The sequence below is a fragment of the Crocodylus siamensis genome, chromosome 5 (assembly GCF_052110815.1).
Source record: "Crocodylus siamensis isolate JL-2025a chromosome 5, ASM5211081v1, whole genome shotgun sequence".
Classification (NCBI taxonomy): domain Eukaryota; kingdom Metazoa; phylum Chordata; order Crocodylia; family Crocodylidae; genus Crocodylus; species Crocodylus siamensis.
In genome coordinates, this window is record NC_143399.1 from 176,781,296 (window position 1) to 176,802,000 (window position 20,705).

The 20,705-nt window shown below is 43.8% G+C and overlaps 1 protein-coding gene and 1 long non-coding RNA gene across 4 annotated transcripts in view; one reads left to right on the top strand and one right to left on the bottom strand.

Annotated features, from left to right (window-relative positions):
- Window positions 1-20,705, top strand: part of CACNB2 (calcium voltage-gated channel auxiliary subunit beta 2) — a 419,711-nt gene that overhangs the window by 347,225 nt on the left and 51,781 nt on the right. For all 3 annotated transcript variants that reach the window (XM_090047239.1, XM_090047241.1, XM_090047240.1), the window contains 3 exons: window positions 3,916-4,038; window positions 16,404-16,540; window positions 19,847-19,923. In XM_090047239.1, the coding sequence (XP_089903365.1) occupies window positions 3,916-4,038; window positions 16,404-16,540; window positions 19,847-19,923 (337 nt within the window). The remainder of the gene's footprint in view (window positions 1-3,915; window positions 4,039-16,403; window positions 16,541-19,846; window positions 19,924-20,705) is intronic.
- LOC149864956 (uncharacterized) lies at window positions 67-4,613 on the bottom strand. Its single transcript, XR_016442327.1, has 4 exons — window positions 4,522-4,613; window positions 3,132-3,247; window positions 1,561-1,692; window positions 67-175 (listed from the first exon to the last, which is right to left on the bottom strand). It is a non-coding gene; the product is annotated as an uncharacterized LOC149864956 (long non-coding RNA).

Genomic DNA, 20,705 nt, shown 5'->3' on the forward strand with positions numbered 1-20,705 from the left:
AAAGGAATGAGTCTTACTCCATTTCTCAAAAAAAGACTTGATAAAAGACTGACGTTATCATCATATGGAAGGCTCAATAATCTTCTGAGATGAGTATTATAGGTCACACCTCATTTTGTCAGACATCCTACTTACACCCTGAAAGCTATTTTAGCAGCCTTAAATTCGAAGAAACCTGTGGCACAAAGAGAACAGAAAGCTTTGCTTAGGAGGTATGTTGGGAGTCCCTCTTAGCATGGTAAATTTCTAGATTGGTCAAAAATATGGCTAGGGCAGTGATACAGCAGGAGACTTGGAGCTCCTGCTCCTACAAGAGTAGGCAGGCTGAGGCAGGCTGCAGGTGCAGCAGGAAGTCAATTAGGGGCCATGCCTGAAAAGCACCCTGCAAGCATGGCCAGGGCTGATTGTAGAGTCATCTGACCCAGTAGGAGGGCTTAGACTGGAAATAAACCCAGGTCCTGAGCTGAGTCAGCAGCAAGATGCTGGAGGCTGCTGAGTGAACACTTCCAAGTAGGATGGCTGTAGCTCCTGTGTGCCAGCAAAGAGAGAACAGCCTGCAGCAGTCTGGAGGTTTGGGGAAGGACTGTGGGGAGAAGGAGGTCCCTGGGGGCCTAGTAAGGGGGTCCAGGAGCCCTGGAGATGATGCTGTTACAGGCAGGAAGAGAGGTCAGGTCCAAGAATGCAGTATTTCCCTCAGCCAGCAAAGTATACCTTAGTGGTTTGTTCTAAGCCGCATAGTTAAAGTTGTTCTAAATTATTCTAGGACCCTATTAGATCCTTGGTAGGGTCAGATATCTCGAAGATTTACAATAGGAATTGCATCAAGCATAGATTTTTTGGCATTTGTTGGCTGTTTACAAAATCTCCCATCTGCTTTAGGGGGTCCTCATCATTGGTGTGCGAGTGAGGCTTTACGGCATATATAGTGGCCTAAATCAAGCCACTTTGTAGACAGCTATAGGGCACTTTATGTGCCTGAAGATAGTTTCATAACTGGCAATCATGTTTTTCCCTTTGACATGACAAAGATATTAGATAAAATGCATGGATAGCAACAGGGGCTGGTGCAGGAGTTAAAACCCAGAGCATTCTCTCTTTCATGATAGTGCCCAATTCATTGAGCTATAGAGCCAGCTTCCCTGGCTTGCTCACCAAACACATCTTCTTGTCTTAACTTCCCGGTGAATTTCACCAGGAAGGTCAGAGCATACTCCTAGACCTCTCTCGCCTTTTACCTCATGGTTAGGGCACCTTGCAGAGAAGTGGAAGACAGTTCAGGTTGAGGAGGGCCCAGAATCTAAGCCTTCCACTTTTTGGGCAAGTGCCTTTACTACTGGGCTATTGGGACAAAATGAGGAAGGGCCCCTTCTTTTGCCACAAACAATTTTAGTTGTGTTTTTTTCTGTGACTAGTGTTTTTGTGGACACAGAAGATTATGGGCTTTCCTGGGCAGCTTAGGATCTCAACAGAGCCTTAGCAGCAACAGCATATCTGCACACTCAGGAGGACAAGTTGAGTTGCATAGGGAGAGTTGGATGAGGTCATGTGAGTACTACTTACCGGTCTAAAGAGGGAGTTGGATTTGGGCCACTGTCTCTAAGCTAGCCTAGCTTTCTTCTAATGTCATGATGATTTAAACAAATTGTATATTTTAAAGGTGCATTTACACAGGTTGTCTTGCACTTGTTTTTCCTATAGGCAAAACAAAACAAAACAAAAACATATTGTTTTTTAGTCTTACAATCCTACTAACCCTGAAGTATGATTTTATCCTGGGAAATAGCTGCATAATGTTGTCATCTTACTCAGCAGATCTGTTCTGTCATCTCAGTCCCTATGCCCTTGAAGTCACACTTTGTCCAACCCTCTGTCACCCCACCCCACCTCAAGACAGGCTCATCCCTGCCTACACCATCCCATCCAAGCATGTGTCTAGCAGTGTTATGTCCCCATGTACCGATCTGTGCAAGCTGCAGTGTAGCACAGCTTAGGAGTAAGCCCAAGTGCTTTTACCTAGGTTCTAAGTAGGCTCAAGTTAAAATTAACCATTTACACAGAAACATCTAATAAGATAAATCATCTTACATGCAGTTGCCCACTACATAAATGGCTATGCCCTCTGGGTTATGTGGCAGTCACTACTGTCTCCTTGGCTGTGCAGTAAGTCCTTTGCTACTGACTGTTAAATGCTACATTTAAAAGTATGCACAAGTGCAAATTCCCATCTCAATAAATATGGCAAAGGCATGAAGTTGTAGCAAACTGGATTTAGATTGAATCTCAGGGGAGCTGTTCTTACTGTCAGAGCAACGTGGCAGGGGAAGAGGCTGCCTAGGATGCTGTAGAAACCAACTCATTGGAAGTTTTCAAGAGGAGGATGGATACCGTTGGTCGGGGTAGTTTAAGAACAGTATTCCTGTGCTCATGCAGGGGGGCTGGGCCAGATATTCCCATGGGTCTAAACAGTTTTAGGTGCTGAACTGATTTAATTGAAGATAAAGAAACTTTGGTGATAGAAAACATATACCAGAAGTGGTACAGTCATCCACCCTGGCAGTCTTTAAAAAACATCTTGAAGCCCATCTTGCTGGGGTCACTTTCCTGCCTGAGTGCAGGGGGGCTGGACCCGATGATCTGTAAGGCCCCTTCCAGTCCCTAACAACTATGAAACAATGAAACTATGAAGTGAGTGCATCAGCAAGCTTCTTATGTATATGCAAGTGCACCTCTTAAAAATACTTTAATAGATACAAACATGATGCAAAAAAGTATAGAGTATGGATCCACTTATTTTAAAATACATTTTCTCTACTATTTCCTCCTACTCCCTCCCTTCCCCTCTCCTTTCCCCCTCCCCATGCTGCAGAGTTATTGCAGTTCTTGAAGAGTTTCAATTTTAGGGTCAGATAATTACATTGTGAATCTCCACTGTAACTAAAGCCAGGACATGGACTGCAGAATGCTTTTATGGGTTTTAGCACATTAGCTAGCTGCCTACAATCCGAATTAGAGATTCTGAGTTAATAACTCTGATTGCTGCTGCTGAATAGGGGAAAAAATATTTTTATTCATAACATTGAGAGCACCTTCTATAAAGTTTTAAACAAATATTTTGTAGTATCAAAACATACCTTATGACAAACAAAACAAAACAAAACAACCTCCCCTGCTCCAGTGCTGGGCGTTTTGACTTATGCTGGGCAAGTCTTGGGACCTCCTTGTTTCCATTGTGATTCAGAGATGTTGACTATTAAAACATAAAGAGCAGCAAATGCTTTATACTGATACATTGTTCTAAGTGTTTGGGTACTTCATTTTTTTGTGGCCAAAATCACAGCTGTTTTTTAAAAAATGTTGACCTGAAGATTTGAATCACATGTATATGCCAGCCTTATTAACGATTATGTAGTATTGAGATTAAATGTTAGTTGTTTTTCCAAAGTGAAAATTCACATTGTGAACTAAACTGTTTTGATTAAAATATATTAAGTTTTACACCATGTGTTTTTGTTGGATTGCTTGTGAAAACATAGTTATTTAACTTGATACAAAGGTCAGGTACAGGCACTGCACTTTTACTGATACAAGTGATTGGAAATTGGTCTATACCTGTAATGGAACAGATGTTTGGCACAGAAAACTGGTCTACATCCATAACAGAACAGAAGTTTGGTGCACGCAGACTGGTTTAAAAATAATGGAACTTGATCTAAGATTTGACCTCACCCACCAAAGGATGAATGTGTGTCCTGTTTGCTCCCAATCTAAACTATGCCATTTACAGAAAACCGCATACTTCAGATCGATTACACCTTACGCTTTTTGAACATCTGTAACTAGCCAAAGTGTTTATCATTTAGTCTAAGCTGATGAGACACACACATATTCATATTCTGTTTATCTTTAATTCTGCAGACAAAACCTGTTGCATTTGCGGTTCGGACAAATGTTGGTTACAGCGCAGCTCACGATGATGATGTCCCAGTCCCAGGCATGGCCATATCATTTGAAGCAAAAGATTTTCTTCATGTTAAAGAAGTAAGTAATGCTTGCTTTTAAAAGCTGTAGCAACTTTTACATGTTGAAAAATAATATTTAATATAACTACACCACTGCATTTTCAAACCAGTGTACAGACATTATGAAGATATAACATGAGTATGAGGGGTTTTAGATTATTTGTATATAATGAGGATTGCATTTCATCACATGCATATTTTACTTTCAAATACATAACCTGTGTAAAGAGTAAGATTAGATTCCATAGTGATTGTTACTTTTGACAGCCTTAAAATAAATCTAGTTATGCAAGTTTGGCAATGTAACATCTTCAGGGATTTGTTGTCCTTGTGATTTAACCTCAATATATTCTTTTTTCTCCCTACATTAACTCAATATATTTAAGTCCATTATACTACACTATATATATATATATATATATATAAAGAATTATACACTGAATAAACAATATTATAACTAGCAAAATATAGATACTAGTTTTCCAAAAGATCACAAATCTACCTTATTCTTGTTTATCCTTTCTTATCACTTTCTTTGGAAAATGCTCGAGAGACACAAAGAAAATTCCATGCTCATTTATCTCCCTTCTTTCTCCCCATTGCAAGAAAAAATGCACAAGGTCAAGGTCCAAAGTAAATAATTTCTTAAAACTTTCTCAGGGAAGCCTGGTGGGACCGTCTCCTGTCTTTCTTCTGTATCACTTTTCTCACATTATGTAAAACTTTAGCCCTTGATAAAGAATCCCATGATCTTTTGTCATATGGTGATCCAAGAGCACTCAGAAATGAAGACCTGTAGCGGGACATGAGAACTCCACTCACTCTTAGATGCAATTGTTTTATTAAGCAAATTTCCATTTACTGAGGCTGCAAGATTGGCAAGCCTTATTAATAATTCTGTAGTATTGAAATTAAAGATTAGTTATTTTTCTAAAGTGAAAAATTCACGTTGTGAACTAAAATATAAGTGAAAAATGTAATATGGGGTTGCCAACCTGTGGCATGCCTGTTGCAAGTGTCACAGGCAGCCTTTATGTGTGGCATGTTGTAGATCAGGGACGGTTCAGGCAGCACAGTGGCAGAAAGGTTGGGAAGCAGAAAACAGACTAACAGCTCAGGCAGGGAGGACAGGGCAGGATTTCATAGACATTAGGGCTGGAAGGGACCTCGGAAGATCATCGAGTCCAGCCCACCGCCCAAAGGGCAGAAAGTCAGCTGGGGTCATAGGATCCCAGCAAGATAAGCATCCAGTTTGCTCTTGAAGGTGTTCAATGTAGGTGCTTGAACCACCCCCGATGACAGGCTGCTCCAGACCTTGGGGGTCTCGGACAGTAAAGAAATTCTTTCTTATGTCTAGCCTGAAATGGTCTTGCAGTAGTTTATAACAATACGACCTCATCATCTCTTGGGGCGCTCTGGTGAACAAGCGTTCCCCCAGATACTGGTGGTCACCCCTGATAAACCTTTAGGTGGCCATCAGATCACCCCTGAGCCTGCACTTTTCCAAGCTAAAGAGCCCCATAGCTCTCAGCCTACCATCATAAGATCTGTTTTCCTAACCTCTGATCATGCATGTGGCTCTCCTCTGGACTCTCAAGCTTCTCCACATCCTTTTTGAATTGCGGAGCCCAAAACTGCACGCAGTACTCCAGCTGCGGCTTCACCAAGGCTGGGTACAAGGGGAGAATGACGTTCCAGGATTTGCTTGAGAAGCATCTATGGATGCAAGCCAGTGTTTCAGTTGCTTTAGTAGCTGCAGCACTGCATTGAAGGCTCATTTTCCTCTTGTGGTCAATGATGACCCCCAAGTCTCTTTCTTCCATAGTGCTAGCCAGTGTAGCACTGCCAAGCCTATAAAGATGCTGCAGGTTTTTCTTCCCAAGGGGGAGGACCTTGCATTTTTCGGTGTTAAACACTATCAGATCCTCGTCCGCCCATTTTCTGAGCCTGTCCAGGTCAGCCTGGATCACCCGCCTGTCTTCTGGTGTAGATGCTTTGCCCCAAAGTTTGGTGTCATCTGCGAACTTGGCCAGTCTGCTCCTGACTCCAATGTCCACATCATTAATGAAGATGTTGAACAATATGGGTCCAAGGACAGAGCCTTGGGGGACCCCACTGGTCACAGGACACCATGATGAGTGGCTGCCATCAATTACAACCCTCTTGGTCTGACCACAGAGCCAATTTCCCAGCTAGCAGATCATGGTGGACCCAAGGCCAGAATTGGCCAGTTTTGCCAAGAGGTGATCATGGGATACCAGATCGAAGGCTTTTTTGAAGTCAAGATATACAACATCAATCTCTTCTCCCTTGTCCAGGTGATAGGTCACCTGGTCATAGAAGGAAATGAGATTGGTCAAGTAAGACCTACTCACAACAAACCCATGCTGGCTATCCCTTAGGATGTTGGCGTCGGCCAGTCCATTAAGGATGGCCTCTTTAATAAACTTTTCTAAGATCTTCCCCAGGATAGAAGTCAGGCTGATGGGCCTATAGTTAGCCGGATCCACTTTCCTCTCTTTCTTGAAGATAGGCACCACATTGGCCTTCTTCCAGTCTTCGGGCACTACACCAGAGCACCAGGAGTTTTCAAAGATCTGTGCCAGGGGCTGGGCTATGATGCTTTCCAGCTCCTTGAGTACGCTGGGGTGCAGATTGTCAGGGCCGGCTGACTTGAAGGTATCCAGCTTCTCAAGATGTTCTTTCACGAGGTCAGAATTTATGGAGGGCACGGGATCTCTCTCACCCGGACCTCCCTGTCTTGTAACGGGCATAGGCGTCCCATGGGACTGATGAAAGACCAATGCAAAGTACCCATTTAATAGGTTGGCTTTTTCCTGGGTGTCAGTTGTCAGTTGCTCCATCTGGTTCAGCAGGGGTCCAATGTTGCCCTTGCTTTTTCTCCGGCTTCCCACATATCTGGAAAAAGACTTCTTATTGTCCTTGATGCTCAAAGCTAGTTGGAGTTCTGTTGCAGCCTTGGTTTTCCTGGTTTGCTTCCTGCAGTACTGGACCAGTGCAGAATAATCCTGCTTGGAGGTGAATCCCATCCTCCATCCTAGGTCCCTGGAGAGCCAGGGGGGCTGCTGTGCCCTTTTGCTATCTTTCCTCCGAGATGGAATAGACTTAGCTTGTGCATTGAGGATCGCTCCCTTGAGGAGCAACCACTTTTCTTGAACTCCCCTCTCCCTGGGGTCATGGTCCCTGAGGGCCTGACCGACTAGCCTCCTGAGCTTGTCAGAGTAGGCTTTTCTGAAGGCAAGGACTTCCGTGTTGCTGACTGACTTGCCAGCTTTACGGCAGATGGTGAAGGTGATCAGCTCGTGGTCACTGTCAGTCAACTTCCCATCGATCACTAGGTCGCCGATTAGGTCATCCCCTGTAGCCAGTACCAGGTCAAGCAGCGCTTTGCCTCTCGTTGGCCCATAGACTTGAGTCAGGTAGAGGTCATCCGCACACGAGAGGAAGCTTTGCGACCGCTTGGATTTTGCTGAGTGGTCCTCCCACGAGATGTCCAGGTAATTGAAGTCACCCATGACAACCATGGTCCTGGAGCATGCGGCCTCAGCCAGTTCCCGGGCAAACTCCTGATTAAACTCAGGACTTTGGGTGGGAGGTCTGTAGTAGACTCCCACCATTGTTTCCCCTGTGCCGTGTTCACCATGGATTTTAACCCACAGGGTCTTCAGTCGTCCACCCTGGTCGCCTATAGCAGCTTGCAGAACACAGAGCAGCAGATTGGGCAGGAGAAGGGGATCAGAGTGATCTTCGGGGAATAGTGGGCTAGTTCATGGCATGGCTGCCAAAACAGTCAGCCCCCACAGATGTAGTATATTGTTGCTATTATCTAATAATGAATTTGTCTGTTCAGACAATATTTTCAGAATAGTTTCTGCAGACTTATGGTCAACTGTTTAACTAATCTGCCTCTTGTGCAGTTTTTCATTAACTACGAATGAGGTAGATAGGTTAGGAAGTCAGCATAAAAAGATTAGAGCAGCACATCTAAATTGTTGTAAAAACATCTATACCCTCTTTTAGATAATCCAGATTTTGGCTTCTATAGAAACAAAGAACTCAGTTGTTGTTAATGATAGGACCCATGATGTAGGTGGGTGCTTTCCAGACATCAAGGAACATTCATGCCCCAAGAAGTCAAAATACAGGGGTAGACAGACAGGTATGGAGATCATAGGAAAGGGACCAAGACCAGGAATTGTTGGTCCATTTACATTGGTGATTAGAAACCGAGATTTCTATGCAAATGAACTTCACAGAAAAGAGAATAATTTGGATTCCTATTGTATGGAGTAAATAAAAAAAGCCATTCTTGACTGAAAATCTGGGGGAGGTAGAATTTTCTATCCTATTTCAGGTGATACAGGAGACTTGTATTAAGAATTTTGAGAAACAGAATAATAATTCTAGTCTATCACTATTTTTATATGCATCTATCAACTGGTTGCTTAAGTAAACAGTGTAGAACAGTATTTCAAATCTAGTTTTAATTGATTTTGGGTGAACCTGGAAAGGCTTAAAAGTTTGATAAGCTAGACTTTGGTTGCATTTCTATCCTCTCCACAGCAGCTGGTATATCAGTGCAACGAAGTTGCCAGCAGGGCAAACAGAACTCTGGCGTGCATCAGCCGATGTGTTGCCAGTAGATCCAGGGAGGTGCTTCTCCCCCTCTATTTGTCATTGGTGAGGCCACAGCTGTAGTATTGTGTCCAGTTCTGGGCACTGCACTTCAAGAAGAATGTGGATAAGCTTGGAAAGGTAACGAGAAAGGCCATCCATATAATCAGGGGCCTGGAGGATAGGCCCTATGAGGAGAGACTCCAGAAACTGGGTTTCTTCAGTCTGAGTAAGAGAAGTTTGAAAGGTGACTTGATAACTACCTACAAGTATGTCAGGGATGAACACCAAGATCTAGGGGAGCAACTCTTCAGAAAGGCACCCCTTGGGAGGATGAGGTCCAATGGGCACAAGCTAGTTTAGAAAAAATTTAGACTGGACATAAGAAGAAACTTCTTTTCCGTAAGGGTTTCTAGAATCTGAAACACACTCCCAACAGAGGTGATGCACTCGCTGTCCCTGGAGGTGTTCAAGAGGAGGCTGGACAAACACCTCATAGAGCTCCTTTGAGACCAGCTACCTCCTGCCCATGGCAGGGGACTGGAGTTGATGATCTTCTTGGGGGCCAGCAGCAGGAACTTGGGGAAAGTCTGTTCACCGGGGCCCCCCTTGGAGTCACCAGGAACAATGGCCACAAGCTGAGGGAGGATAGGTTTAGGTTAGATATTAGGAAGAACTACTTCACTGTAAGGGCGGCCAGAGCCTGGAATAGGCTCCCCAGAGAGGTGGTGCTCTCACCTTCCCTGGTAATCTTCCAGAAGAGACTGGATGGGCACCTGGCTGGGGTCTTATGACCCCTCCCACCCATAGTGCTCATTCCTGCCCATGGCGGGGGGTCGGACTCAATGATCTGTCTAGGTCCCTTCCGACTTATTGATTCTATGATTCTGTGATCTTACAGGTCCCTTCCAGTCCTACTATTTTATGATTCTATGATCTTACAGAAGAATGCTATGTAATGAGATATGCTGTCCCCCCCCAGTGACAGTTGTCAGAAACACAAGGGATGACTAGTGTTTTTTAGTGTGCTTGGCTCATCACTTTTAGCCCTTGCATAGCTTTAGGTGCAAAGATGCATGAAGATGGAGTCATAACTGTAGGTGTGGTGAGTCAATGCAATAAGCTGCTCAGGCAAGTTGTGGATTGTTTTTCACGGGAGCCTTTCAAGGAGAGGCTGGATAGGAATTTACTTGGGTTGGGTATACTGCATCTTGCATTTGTGCAGACTGTCAGACCATGTGACCCTGGATTCTAGTTCTAGTATTCCCAACTGGCAATTCTATGATATAAGACAGGGCTGTCCAACTTCTGGACAGCTGAGGACTGGATGTAGCATAGGCCACAAGCCTCAGTGACTGCCCTCCAAACACCCCACCCCCCCAGCCACACACACACTCTCATATGCAGCCCAACTGCCTGCTGCCATGTACACAATGTAAGCTCCCTCCTGCCATGCATACAGCATCCCCACCCTCCTCTCGGCTGTGTGTGTCATGCAGGCAGTGCATCTACAGTCTACAACGTGGGCAGCCCAGCTCCTCCCCTGCAGCACACACAGCACAGACACCCCCTACTGCTGTACTGACCCACCCTCAGGAGCAGGGGCAGGAGTCAGAATCCAGAGGAGGGAAAAAGACCTGGGAGACCTCAGCCACCCCACCATGAGAGCAGTGGTCAGTGTGACAGCTAGGCAGGAGCCCATAGGCCACATGTTAACCCCTCATGGGGCTGCATGCTGTCAGTGGGTCACCATTTGGACTGCCCTGATACAAGACAAAAGGTAATGGGTAGAGAAAGATTTCTGAACATATCCCCAACTATGAGTTTACCCTGGAATGCTCAATTCACTTATTATTTTCTCTGCAAACTTATATAGCACTGAGGAGGTAAAAAAATGATACAATGAAGTTTATGCAACTTGAGAGGTAATGGAATACATACTGACAGCTGGTCGTCCTTAAAAGCGTTCCAGTTTTGTCTTAATAAGTCATATAATGTTCCCTCAGCATTTGTGGTGTTTCCTATTCTTAAAAGAAGAAATACTTACAATATTAAATTATAATGATTTTATCTTGCAAAAGTAAAATGTGGTAATTGTGTGTGACATTTGGTAATGTATTCATTGCTATGTTAAGCTAAGAAAAAATAAAACCTTTGAAGAGAGAATATTTAAACAAGCATAAAAGTTAGTCCCCAATAACATTTACGTAGAAAATGTAGCCAGACTGCGTCAGATTATACGTCCTTTCCTTCTGGCATCTCGTCTCTGGACTACTTATTTCTAGTGCTTCTAAGAAAGGAAATGCTCAATCCCAAATCAGCTTGGTCAGTAGTGTAATACTCTACGTTGATTTGATAGATGAGGTATTTGTTACTAAAATCAAGTGGAATTTAGTAAAACTAACACAAGAAGGACTTTAATCAACCTAAAACAGGCAGGAGCTTCCTTCTGCTGCACAGCCCTTCCTAGTCTGACCCCTTTTATGCTCTTCTTGAAGACAGATGCTCAGGTGAAATTGTCCCATGTGCCTGTTTCCAGGAGGTGTGTGGGAGGGGCAAGACCAGAAGGGGCTCCTCCCTGCTTTAGGCTTATCATTGCCCTAATACAATAGGAGCATGCACAGGGCATTTTTACCTGGCTGCTGCCACCATAGCAGCAGTACCTGCATCACAACACCCCTGATGGAGGCTCATAGCACCTCAGTTGATTACTACTGACATCTACAAAAACACTTCAGAGATGCTTCAGGAGAGTCTGAGCCCTGATGCTCCTGCCTTTCTTCCCCACCCTTTGCCTGGGTCTCCCCTGCTCTAAGCAAAGGTTAGGGGAGCAGCTAGTTCATCCAGGAGGAGTTCAGACTTCATTTTCTGATTACCAACACAGCTGAAGGTATGGGAGGGGACTAACAGCCCCTGCTAGCAGCACTCCAGCTTCCCTTGCTGATGAGTTTTGTCAGAACAAATGTTACCTGTTGATGAAAATAACATCTGCCAGAAGTAAGATGAACATACATCCTGGTTTGGCCAGGACAGCCCTGGATTCCATAACCTGTCCCAGCCGGTTGCTCAAAAGTCCCAGACTGGAGTCCAGCAGGGAAGCTGGAGTGGTATGGTACCCAGGGCAGGTGGGTGGTCAGGAACCACTGCTGTTGCACGGGAGCAAGGTGGGCAGATTGAAGCAGGTGCCAGCCTGCTTGCACATGCACATTTTTTCACCACTGCAGTTACTAAGGCCTTCTGTCAGTTTTTATAGCAGTGAGATGAGTTGGGTCATAAATTTATCCTACACCTTTTTTTTTTTAATTCCTGTAGCATATTTACTTTAATATTTTGTGACAGTGAGTACCATAGGGTAAGGTAGCCAGCCACCTGCTGTATTACAAGAGTATAATACTGTGTTTATTTTATACCATTTTCTTATTATTTAAATGTCATCTTAATATTTGCCTAAAGCATAACCCCCCCAACAACTCACAGAAGTGACCAGAACTGAAGGTAGTATGACAAATGAAGTTGTTTGTCAATGACCTATTGTCATTCTATTCTCAATTTACTTTAAAAAATATCCAGACAATATATTTATTTTTCCAATTGCTTTACACTGAGTAACAATACATTAAACAGAACTAAATGCTATTAGAGGCCCATGTAAATATTTTAAGATGATCAAAATATGTTTCTGATATATGTATTATTACATGTATGTATGAGGAATAATCTAGCTTATTGGAATGACTTGTATATGTATATAGTTGCAGCCTATGAACTCAAACAGGCGTTCCACAATATTTCTCAATTGTCTACTCCTGGGGGTATGTTACAATAACTTGTAATATGATCTATGGATAGCATGGATAACTGGCAAATCAGGAATAAGGAGGGGAAAAGGAACCAAATTTCAGAGCATAATATTAAGGGAAGGAAGACTGAGGAGTTTGCTGAGTTTTTATTATAAACTCGCTGATATACTACACCCCTTCCAAAATACCTGTTCCTTCAAAGCAGTGAAATAACCCACAGGCTCAGATAATCCACACCATTTTTAAAATAGTGTTCTTACAAATGGCTCTGTATCTCCCTTGTTCCACAGCTCTAATCCCTTGTTATGTAATGAGAACATTTTGACTTCATAAACTTCAATTGTATTACCTACTTACCAGTATTATCAGTCCTGCTGCTGAATTTTAGACTCATAGGGTGCATCCAGACAAGCATCCCTTTGAGATGGGGCAAGAGGCACATGCGGGAACAAAAAAGTGTTCCCCACGCTGCAAGATATCCAGGGGTCTAAAAAAATGAAGTTAAAAAAGGACCGTTCCCTGAGGCAACTGAAGGCTGGGTCCTCCATGGAGATGCTCTGGCTACCAGAGCATCTCTATGGTTGGCCCTCACCCTGGTGTTGAACACATGGCTCCAGGCTGTGAGTTCAGTACCAGGGCTCCAGTGCCATGAGTAAGGTGTCAGGGGGGCTGGAGGAGGGGGGACGAGACTATGGGAGGACCCCCACCAGCCCTGCTCGCTCCCCCAGCCCCCTCCCCTGCACATGCACTGAAGCAAAAAGCCTTGGCTCAAATTTGCACCGCTTCTATTTGAGCTGCTGGAAATGCACGTGGCTGCATATATGGACATGCCCATAGGGTGCATTTACACATGGCTGTACTTTAGTACTTCCTTTTGGAAGTACTGAAGCACGGCACATAACCGCTTGTACTGCACCATGTGCATGGTCCACGGTTAGATTTCACTACTATGTCACCATAGCAGCATGCTACAACGGGGGAGGTGCCAATATGGTGACATAGCTGCTGATCATGTGTAGACCCATGCAATCACTATGTTGCTGTAGCATGCTGCTATGTCATTGTAGGGTGTAGACACGCCAACAGAGAAGTAGGGCTGGAAGGGACCTCCAGAGGTTATTTAATCCAACTCCCTACCTGAGGCAGGATTGTCCCTATCCAAACCATCCCATACAACCATAATCTCTACATAAGACTACCCTCAACCCTGACGCAACATAGACCTAACACCCTAACCTACCATAGGTAAAGCAGGAGAGCCACAACAGCTAATGTCCTGTTTCTATAAAATGTTTTCTCTATATGATCAGCAGGTCCCAAGTAGAGAGCCCACCCCTCCCACCTCCCACAGAGGAAGGTAACCCCTCAACAGCCCATACCAATTTGATCATGGGATAAAATTCCTTCCTGACCCCAAATATGGTGATTGGTCTGACCCTGAGCAGAGAGGCAAGACCCGCTAGCCCTGAACTTCTGGGTTTTGCTCCTAGCAGCAGAATCAGCACACCCCAGTTGAAGTCCTCAGCCCTACCTGTAGCCAACACCCAGTGCCTATGGGGAGGCTTAAAACACCCTGACACATGTATAGGCCTGGTAGAATTTGATTTTTAATACAGTTTTAATGGATAAAATTGATGCTTATTTTTAAGCATTTATTTAAACTTTTATTGATTTAAATTAAATGAATAACATAAAGATCTTCCACCCCAAGATGCAAAAAAATAACAAAAAGGCAAAGAAAACACCAAAACTTGTATCCTTTCTAATTGGAATCTTTCTCTCTATGTAGCAGTATCACCAGTAGGTGGCCTCATATCTTTTTACAATCTCTCGAACTCCCTGCCACTACTTTGCACCTTTCTCCACAGCTGCTGCTTCCGGTCTGGCTCAAATATTGTTCCTCCCCCTTCCTCCCCTCTGGGCTTCCAGTAGGGGTTTAAGTACCCTGTTATCTCCCTGTAGCCTACTTCTTAGCACCTGGGAATGAGCAGCTGATTGCTTAATTAACGAGTCATTAGGCTGCCCACTATTTTTCTCTTTAAAGAGACTGGGCCCTCTATACTCCAGTCTGACTCCCATCTGTTTTTCTCTTCTCTTTTTGATTAGTAAAGATAGAAATATTTTTTCATGTGTCTGTGAGTGTGAGGTGAAATCCACATTTATCAGTCTTTACCAATAAAAACATCAATTCCTGCCAACCTTACACACATTGCAGAAAAAAAAGGGAGGGAGGCAGCAGAAGCAACCAGTAAAGCTCAGAAGCATGGGAAATACTCACTGTAGAAAATAGGTATAGCTACCCCTAGACCATCCCCAAACAGTGGCTGTCCAACCTCTTCTTGAACACCTCCAGTGATGAACAGTCCACAACATCTCCAGGCAGTCTGTTCCACTAGCTCATTATTCTCACAGTGAATTAGTTTTTCTGGATATCCAATCTAAATTTACTTTGCTACAACTGAAACCATTGACCCGCATCCTCCTCTCTGCAGCCAGAAAGAAAAGGTGCTTCAAGTATTTGAAGACTGCTGTCATGTGCCCTCTTAAGTACCTTTCTGCAAGCTGAAAATGCTTAGGTCCTTTACCCTTTCCTTAGATGACTTGCTTTTCAAGGCCATTTTGTTAAATTAAATTAAAGTTTCTTGACAGATAACTTGCACATTCAAATGTGAAAATATGGTTATTATATTTCAACACAGACAAGTGCAAGGTGATGCACCTCGGGAGGAACAACCGGCACCATACCTACAGGTTGGGGAACTCCCCTCTTGTCAGCACAGAGGCGGAAAGGGATCTGGGAGTGATCATTGACTCCAAGATGAACATGGGCCGGCAGTGTGGGGAGGCAGTAAGGAAGGCCAACCGCACCTTGGCATGCATCCACAGATGCATCTCGAGCAGGTCCAAGGAGGTGATCCTTCCCCTCTATGCGGCATTGGTCAGGCCGCAGCTGGAGTACTGCATCCAGTTCTGGGCACCGCACTTCAAGAGGGATGTCGGTGGCATCGAGAGGGTCCAGAGGAGGCCACTCGCATGATCAGGGGACAACAGGGCAGGCCCTATGAGGACAGGCTGCGGGACCTGAACCTGTTCAGCCTCCAAAAGAGAAGGCTGAGGGGGGATCTTGTGGCCTGTTATAAACTAGTCGGGGGATCAGCAGGCATTGGGGGAGTCACTGTTCCCCTGAGCACCGCCAGGAGTGACCAGGAATAACGGTCACAAGCTGGCAGAGGGTAGGTTTAGGATAGATATCAGGAGGCGCTACTTCAGAGTCAGGGCGGCTAGGGTCTGGACCCAGCTTCCAAGAGAAGTGGTGCAGGCTCCTACCCTGGGGGTGTTTAAGAGGAGGTTAGATGCACATCTTGCTGGGGTCATTTGACCCAGTACTCTTTCCTGCCATGGCAGGGGGTCAGACTAGATGATCTGCTCAGGTCCCTTCCGACCCTACGAACTATGAAACTATGTAAAGACTTTAGTCTTGTGAGAACATAAAATTCATGGCAGCTGCTTGAGACAGGCTTTGAAAATTGTTACAGGTGATTGGGATAGAAATATAGAAGAAGTATCTAGTGTCCACCATTGAGAAACCAAGGTGCAGGGAAAAAGAAGGAACACTGCCATTTGAAGAGTCAGAGAGAGCAGTCTGTAAAATAAAGGGATAAAGCTAGTATGGTGGGAGGATTAAGAAGAGTGATGATCAAAAAGGCAAGTTTGTGATTTAGTACAATAACATTTTATCATTTGCAAGTTATATTTTTTTTAAAAATGTGTTTCTGCAAGTTTTCAGGATTCTTCATTACTATTACATGATAATGTAATACAGTGACTAAGAGCAGAGAGAATTATTAAAAAATGAATTGACTGAAAATTTAAAAATGAGAACAAAATTAATTTATAATGTAATTGATTTTTTAATAAATGTATTTTTTTTTTCTTTTTTCTTTTTTAGAAATTTAACAATGACTGGTGGATAGGCCGGTTGGTAAAAGAAGGCTGTGAAATAGGATTTATACCAAGTCCAGTCAAATTAGAAAACATGAGGCTACAGCATGAACAAAGAGCAAAGCAAGGAAAATTCTACTCCAGGTACTTAAAATATATTTATTATGTATATATGTATTATCCTTGTGACAGCTTAGAAATCAGAAATGAAGAATCTAAATATCCAGTATTTCTGTACTTTACCCTTTAATAAATGTAATTATCACCAGGGATATGGGTTTTCCATTTCCCATGGAAAAAAAAACCCAGGGATTTTCTTTTTTAACCAAGAAAAATGTGGATTTTTCATTTTAACAGAGAAACATGCAGATTTTCCACTTTTGCAAAGAGCTCTCTTCAGGCTGGCAGAGTTCCAGCCTGCAAGGGGCTGGGGGGAGTGGGAGAAGGGGGTCAGGCACGGGGCATCATTTGCGTCTGTGCACTCACACATGGATATGGCTGCCAGGCAGCCTGGAGAGCAGCACCTACAGGTAAGTCTGGCAGAGGTCAAGGGGGGATTGAAGTCCCCATAGGGATGGAGGGAGGAAGTTGGGAAGGGCTGGGCCTGCTGTTGCTGCCCAGCTGGGGTAGTGCATGGGGCTTGGGGTCCTAGGCTGGACTGCAAAGCTGCAGGGCCTAGGTGGGGAGCAGGATGGAGCTGTGTGGGGAGCTTGTGCAGTGGGGGTGGAGTTGGCTCCCTGCCACCGTGCACTTGCAGGGCAGCAAGGGGACACAGACCCCCCAGATCTATGTGCTGGGCTGGACTGGGAGTGGGTGTGGGCTGCCTGCTGCAAGCTTGCCCCCCTGGGGCCTCTGCAGCTCAGTGGGCAGGACCCAGTGCAGCAGGGCAGAGCCAGGCGGGGACGATTGTTGCTGCTGAAAGCCTTGCACTACCCTGGTGAGGCACACCCTGCCTTCTAGGCAACAGTGGGGGCAGTGGCACAGAGTTGTACCCCTGGCTGCTGCTGAACAGGGAGGGGGCAGCTTGCCATAGTGCCATGGGGCTCCCAATAGCAATTAGCTTCCCTGCCCAGCCCTGCTCTTCCCTACCATACAGGGTCCTGCCTGCTGGGCCCTGGCGGCCCTGGGGAGAGGGCAGCAGGGGTGGAGTCTGAGCCTGCAGTGACCAGCCCACACCTGCCCCCCTGATGGGATTCTCTTCGGCTGTGCCACTTGTGGGGGGAGGGGGCAGAGCTGGGCTTTGTGCTCTGCTCTGCTGCAGCAGCTGTTGCCTCCCACAGACGGCAGCCAGTATTCAGGTGTTGCTGCCAGGGGGCAGGAGGAGGCTGCGGCTGCAGACCAGGGTTCTTGGCCCCATAACTCTGGTGGTTGAGGGCCCCCTCTAGCAGAGATGCAGGGGGCGGAGGCTGTGGGTGGGGAGTGAGGTGCACCAGAATGTGTAGGAGGCTGTGGCTGAGGAGTGAGGGTGCCAGGACGGGTGGGGGGCTGTGTGTGGGGAGTGAGAGATACCAGCAAGGCTGGAGGGCTCTGGCTTGGGAGTGAGGGACCTGGACCTATGTCCTTGTGAGCAAAGGGGGCAGGGGGAGCTCTGATTTTCCATGATAAAAAACCCAATATCAAATACCAAAGGTTATAGGTACTTAGAATTTATTTTATTATAGTGATTGAGGTAGGCTTCCAAATTGCTTTAAAATTGGAAATATCAATAAAACATGGTGTTCAATTAATATATGTGGCATTTCATTGTAATCTCGGATTTAGGGTTTTTTAGTGGAGAACTCGCAATTTTTTTTTAAAATCAGAGAACTTGCAATATTTAAACAGAGAAAACCAGGATCCCTGATTATCACTTAGAGATACTTTAAATTAAGTAAGGAAAACATGTTGAAACTTAACCTGTATAGTGATTGATTTCTCTTATTCTGTTGAGGAAATTATCAGGTAGCCTAGACTGTTGAGGAAATTATCAGGTAGCCTAGATTGAGAAGAAGATGATTGGGTCACTCATTTCATAACAATAATTTGCGTTGGTTGTTGGTCACGCTCTAATTTTAACTCGTTCATGTCAGCACTTATGTTTTGAATTTTTACTTTTTAGGAACTTTTGAAGTCACATAAAGAACAAATGGAAATTGTATAGGGCAGCTGTTCCTCTTAAATACCACAGAAGATCCCCATGCTCTAGTGCAGGGCTGTCAAACTGGTTTGGCCCCCTGGATGGCCTCCTTGTGGCCAAGGTCTGGACCTTTCTCTGGCAGTTGGGCAAGCAGTGGTCAAGTGAGTGGCATTAAGGATCCATGGGGTTTAACACTGCCATTTCTTGCCTCCTTCAATGGGGCTCTGTACCAAGGGTTTCAGCAGTGGGCCCCATACCTGCTTACCCCAGCTTCTCTATGATTTACAGCTTAACCAGTCAGTTATTGTACAGATATTAGCGTCATGTCCATCCTGTCAGTTTCCATGTACATATTTGCCTATTGTATGAGTCGAAGTCCTTTCATACAAGGTTGACTCTGAAAGATTCTTAGATATTTATCTGAAGAATACTAAAGTCCTAGGAAAATGTAGGCAATTTTTCATATACATAGAAATATAGGAATTATCTCAGACCGCTGATCAATCCAAACACACATGCTATCTCTCACTCTGACTAGCACTGAAGCTTCTGGAGAAGATGCAGCCAATCTCTCATTAAACATTTCTTGCATAAACTATTTATTTCTTATTTACTCCTGTCCAATAATTAATTGCTGTGTGTTCTGATGAGTTAACCAGTTTATTATTCAATTCTTCTAGGTACATATGTCATTTTTGATATTGCTACTTAATGATGTAGTTCTTCTATAAGCGAATATTTGTTTCTGTTAATACTAAACAAGTTTTCTGGATACTCCATTTGTTGGAGATCCAGCAAATCTTTATACTTCCTTTCTTTATATTGTGGCTGTGTTATAATTCACATTTATTTGGAGAAAAAGAAAATGTATTACCTGTAATTTTTCTTTTCTGCTTGTTTTGAGATATTACCTTCACTTGATTTCTTTCCATCATAATTGTTGGTAATTTTGTTTTGATCATTGGTGTATTTGATCAATTTGAAAAGAACTGAGACTTACCAGATACTGACCACTGGGAATACCTCAGCAAATGCTGTACAAGGTGTAGAGCTTCTGGTTGGTAGTTATTTCTATTTAGCATTTTGATGTGTGACTATTCCAGTCCTGCTTGCTATTACCTGGGTAGCCACAGCTGCCAGGAGAATTAGCTGATACAATGAGGCATTAAAGGATGCACACATTTTGCCAAGTTATAAATTCCTATCATGATTGGAAATACTGCCTGTCTCTTTGCTAGTGACTCATTTGAAAGAAAGTTAATAAATACATTCTAGACTGCATGCCTAATAAGACCATGAGTTTTGACTAAAAACTAATTTTTGTTTCACTCCAGTAAATCAGGAGGAAACTCATCATCCAGTTTGGGTGACATAGTACCTAGCTCCAGAAAATCAACTCCTCCATCATCTGGTAAGTAGGTCATTAGCCTTTAGAAACCTCTGTTTACAAAATGAAAAAACTTTTCCAGCTGTTTGGGTTGGTCTAATAAAACATATCAGATTTACCCAAAAAAACTTAGTTTACAAACTGGTCCATTTACTCGTTTAAGATTTACAATGTATTGCATTATATGTTTTAAAATGAGATGAATTAATTTTCTCATTTTCTTTCTTTATTGACACTGTATCAGGCAGTTATGTGGCCACATGAGATTGATCTGTCTGTGTGTTCTAGGAATAAGGGAATTAGCACATTCCCATGGGCTAAGTTCACACAATGAATGGTCATTACTGAATTTTTTTAACTATTGCTTTGATTTTACTACGCTGCCATGTTGTTACGGTGAAATTAGGAGAAAAGGACACGAGGTTAGGCGGAAAAATAATGAAATTGATTGCTTTTCACCTTTTGGGGGCTTTTGTGCTACGAAGTTGTCCTTCATCTGTTGCTGTCTTAACTAGGACAGTCAAAGGTTTTTTCCTAACCAATTCCTGTTAAATATGAATAATGTTCTAATATCAGAAAATAGAAGATGCTGAGTTGAAATAAAAAGGCCTGTGCGCTTACCTTGTTAGCACCAGAAATAGCATGATTTCATAACCAAGAACTTAATTTTACACAGCAGATCTTGATTAAATTCTAGTAATCAGTTGCCTTATCTTTTTGTGATGATTCTTTTTATAAGTGCTGCTTGAATTTAGAGCATTACCAAACAAATTTGAGCTTAATTTAGGTTATGTTCAAGAGATATT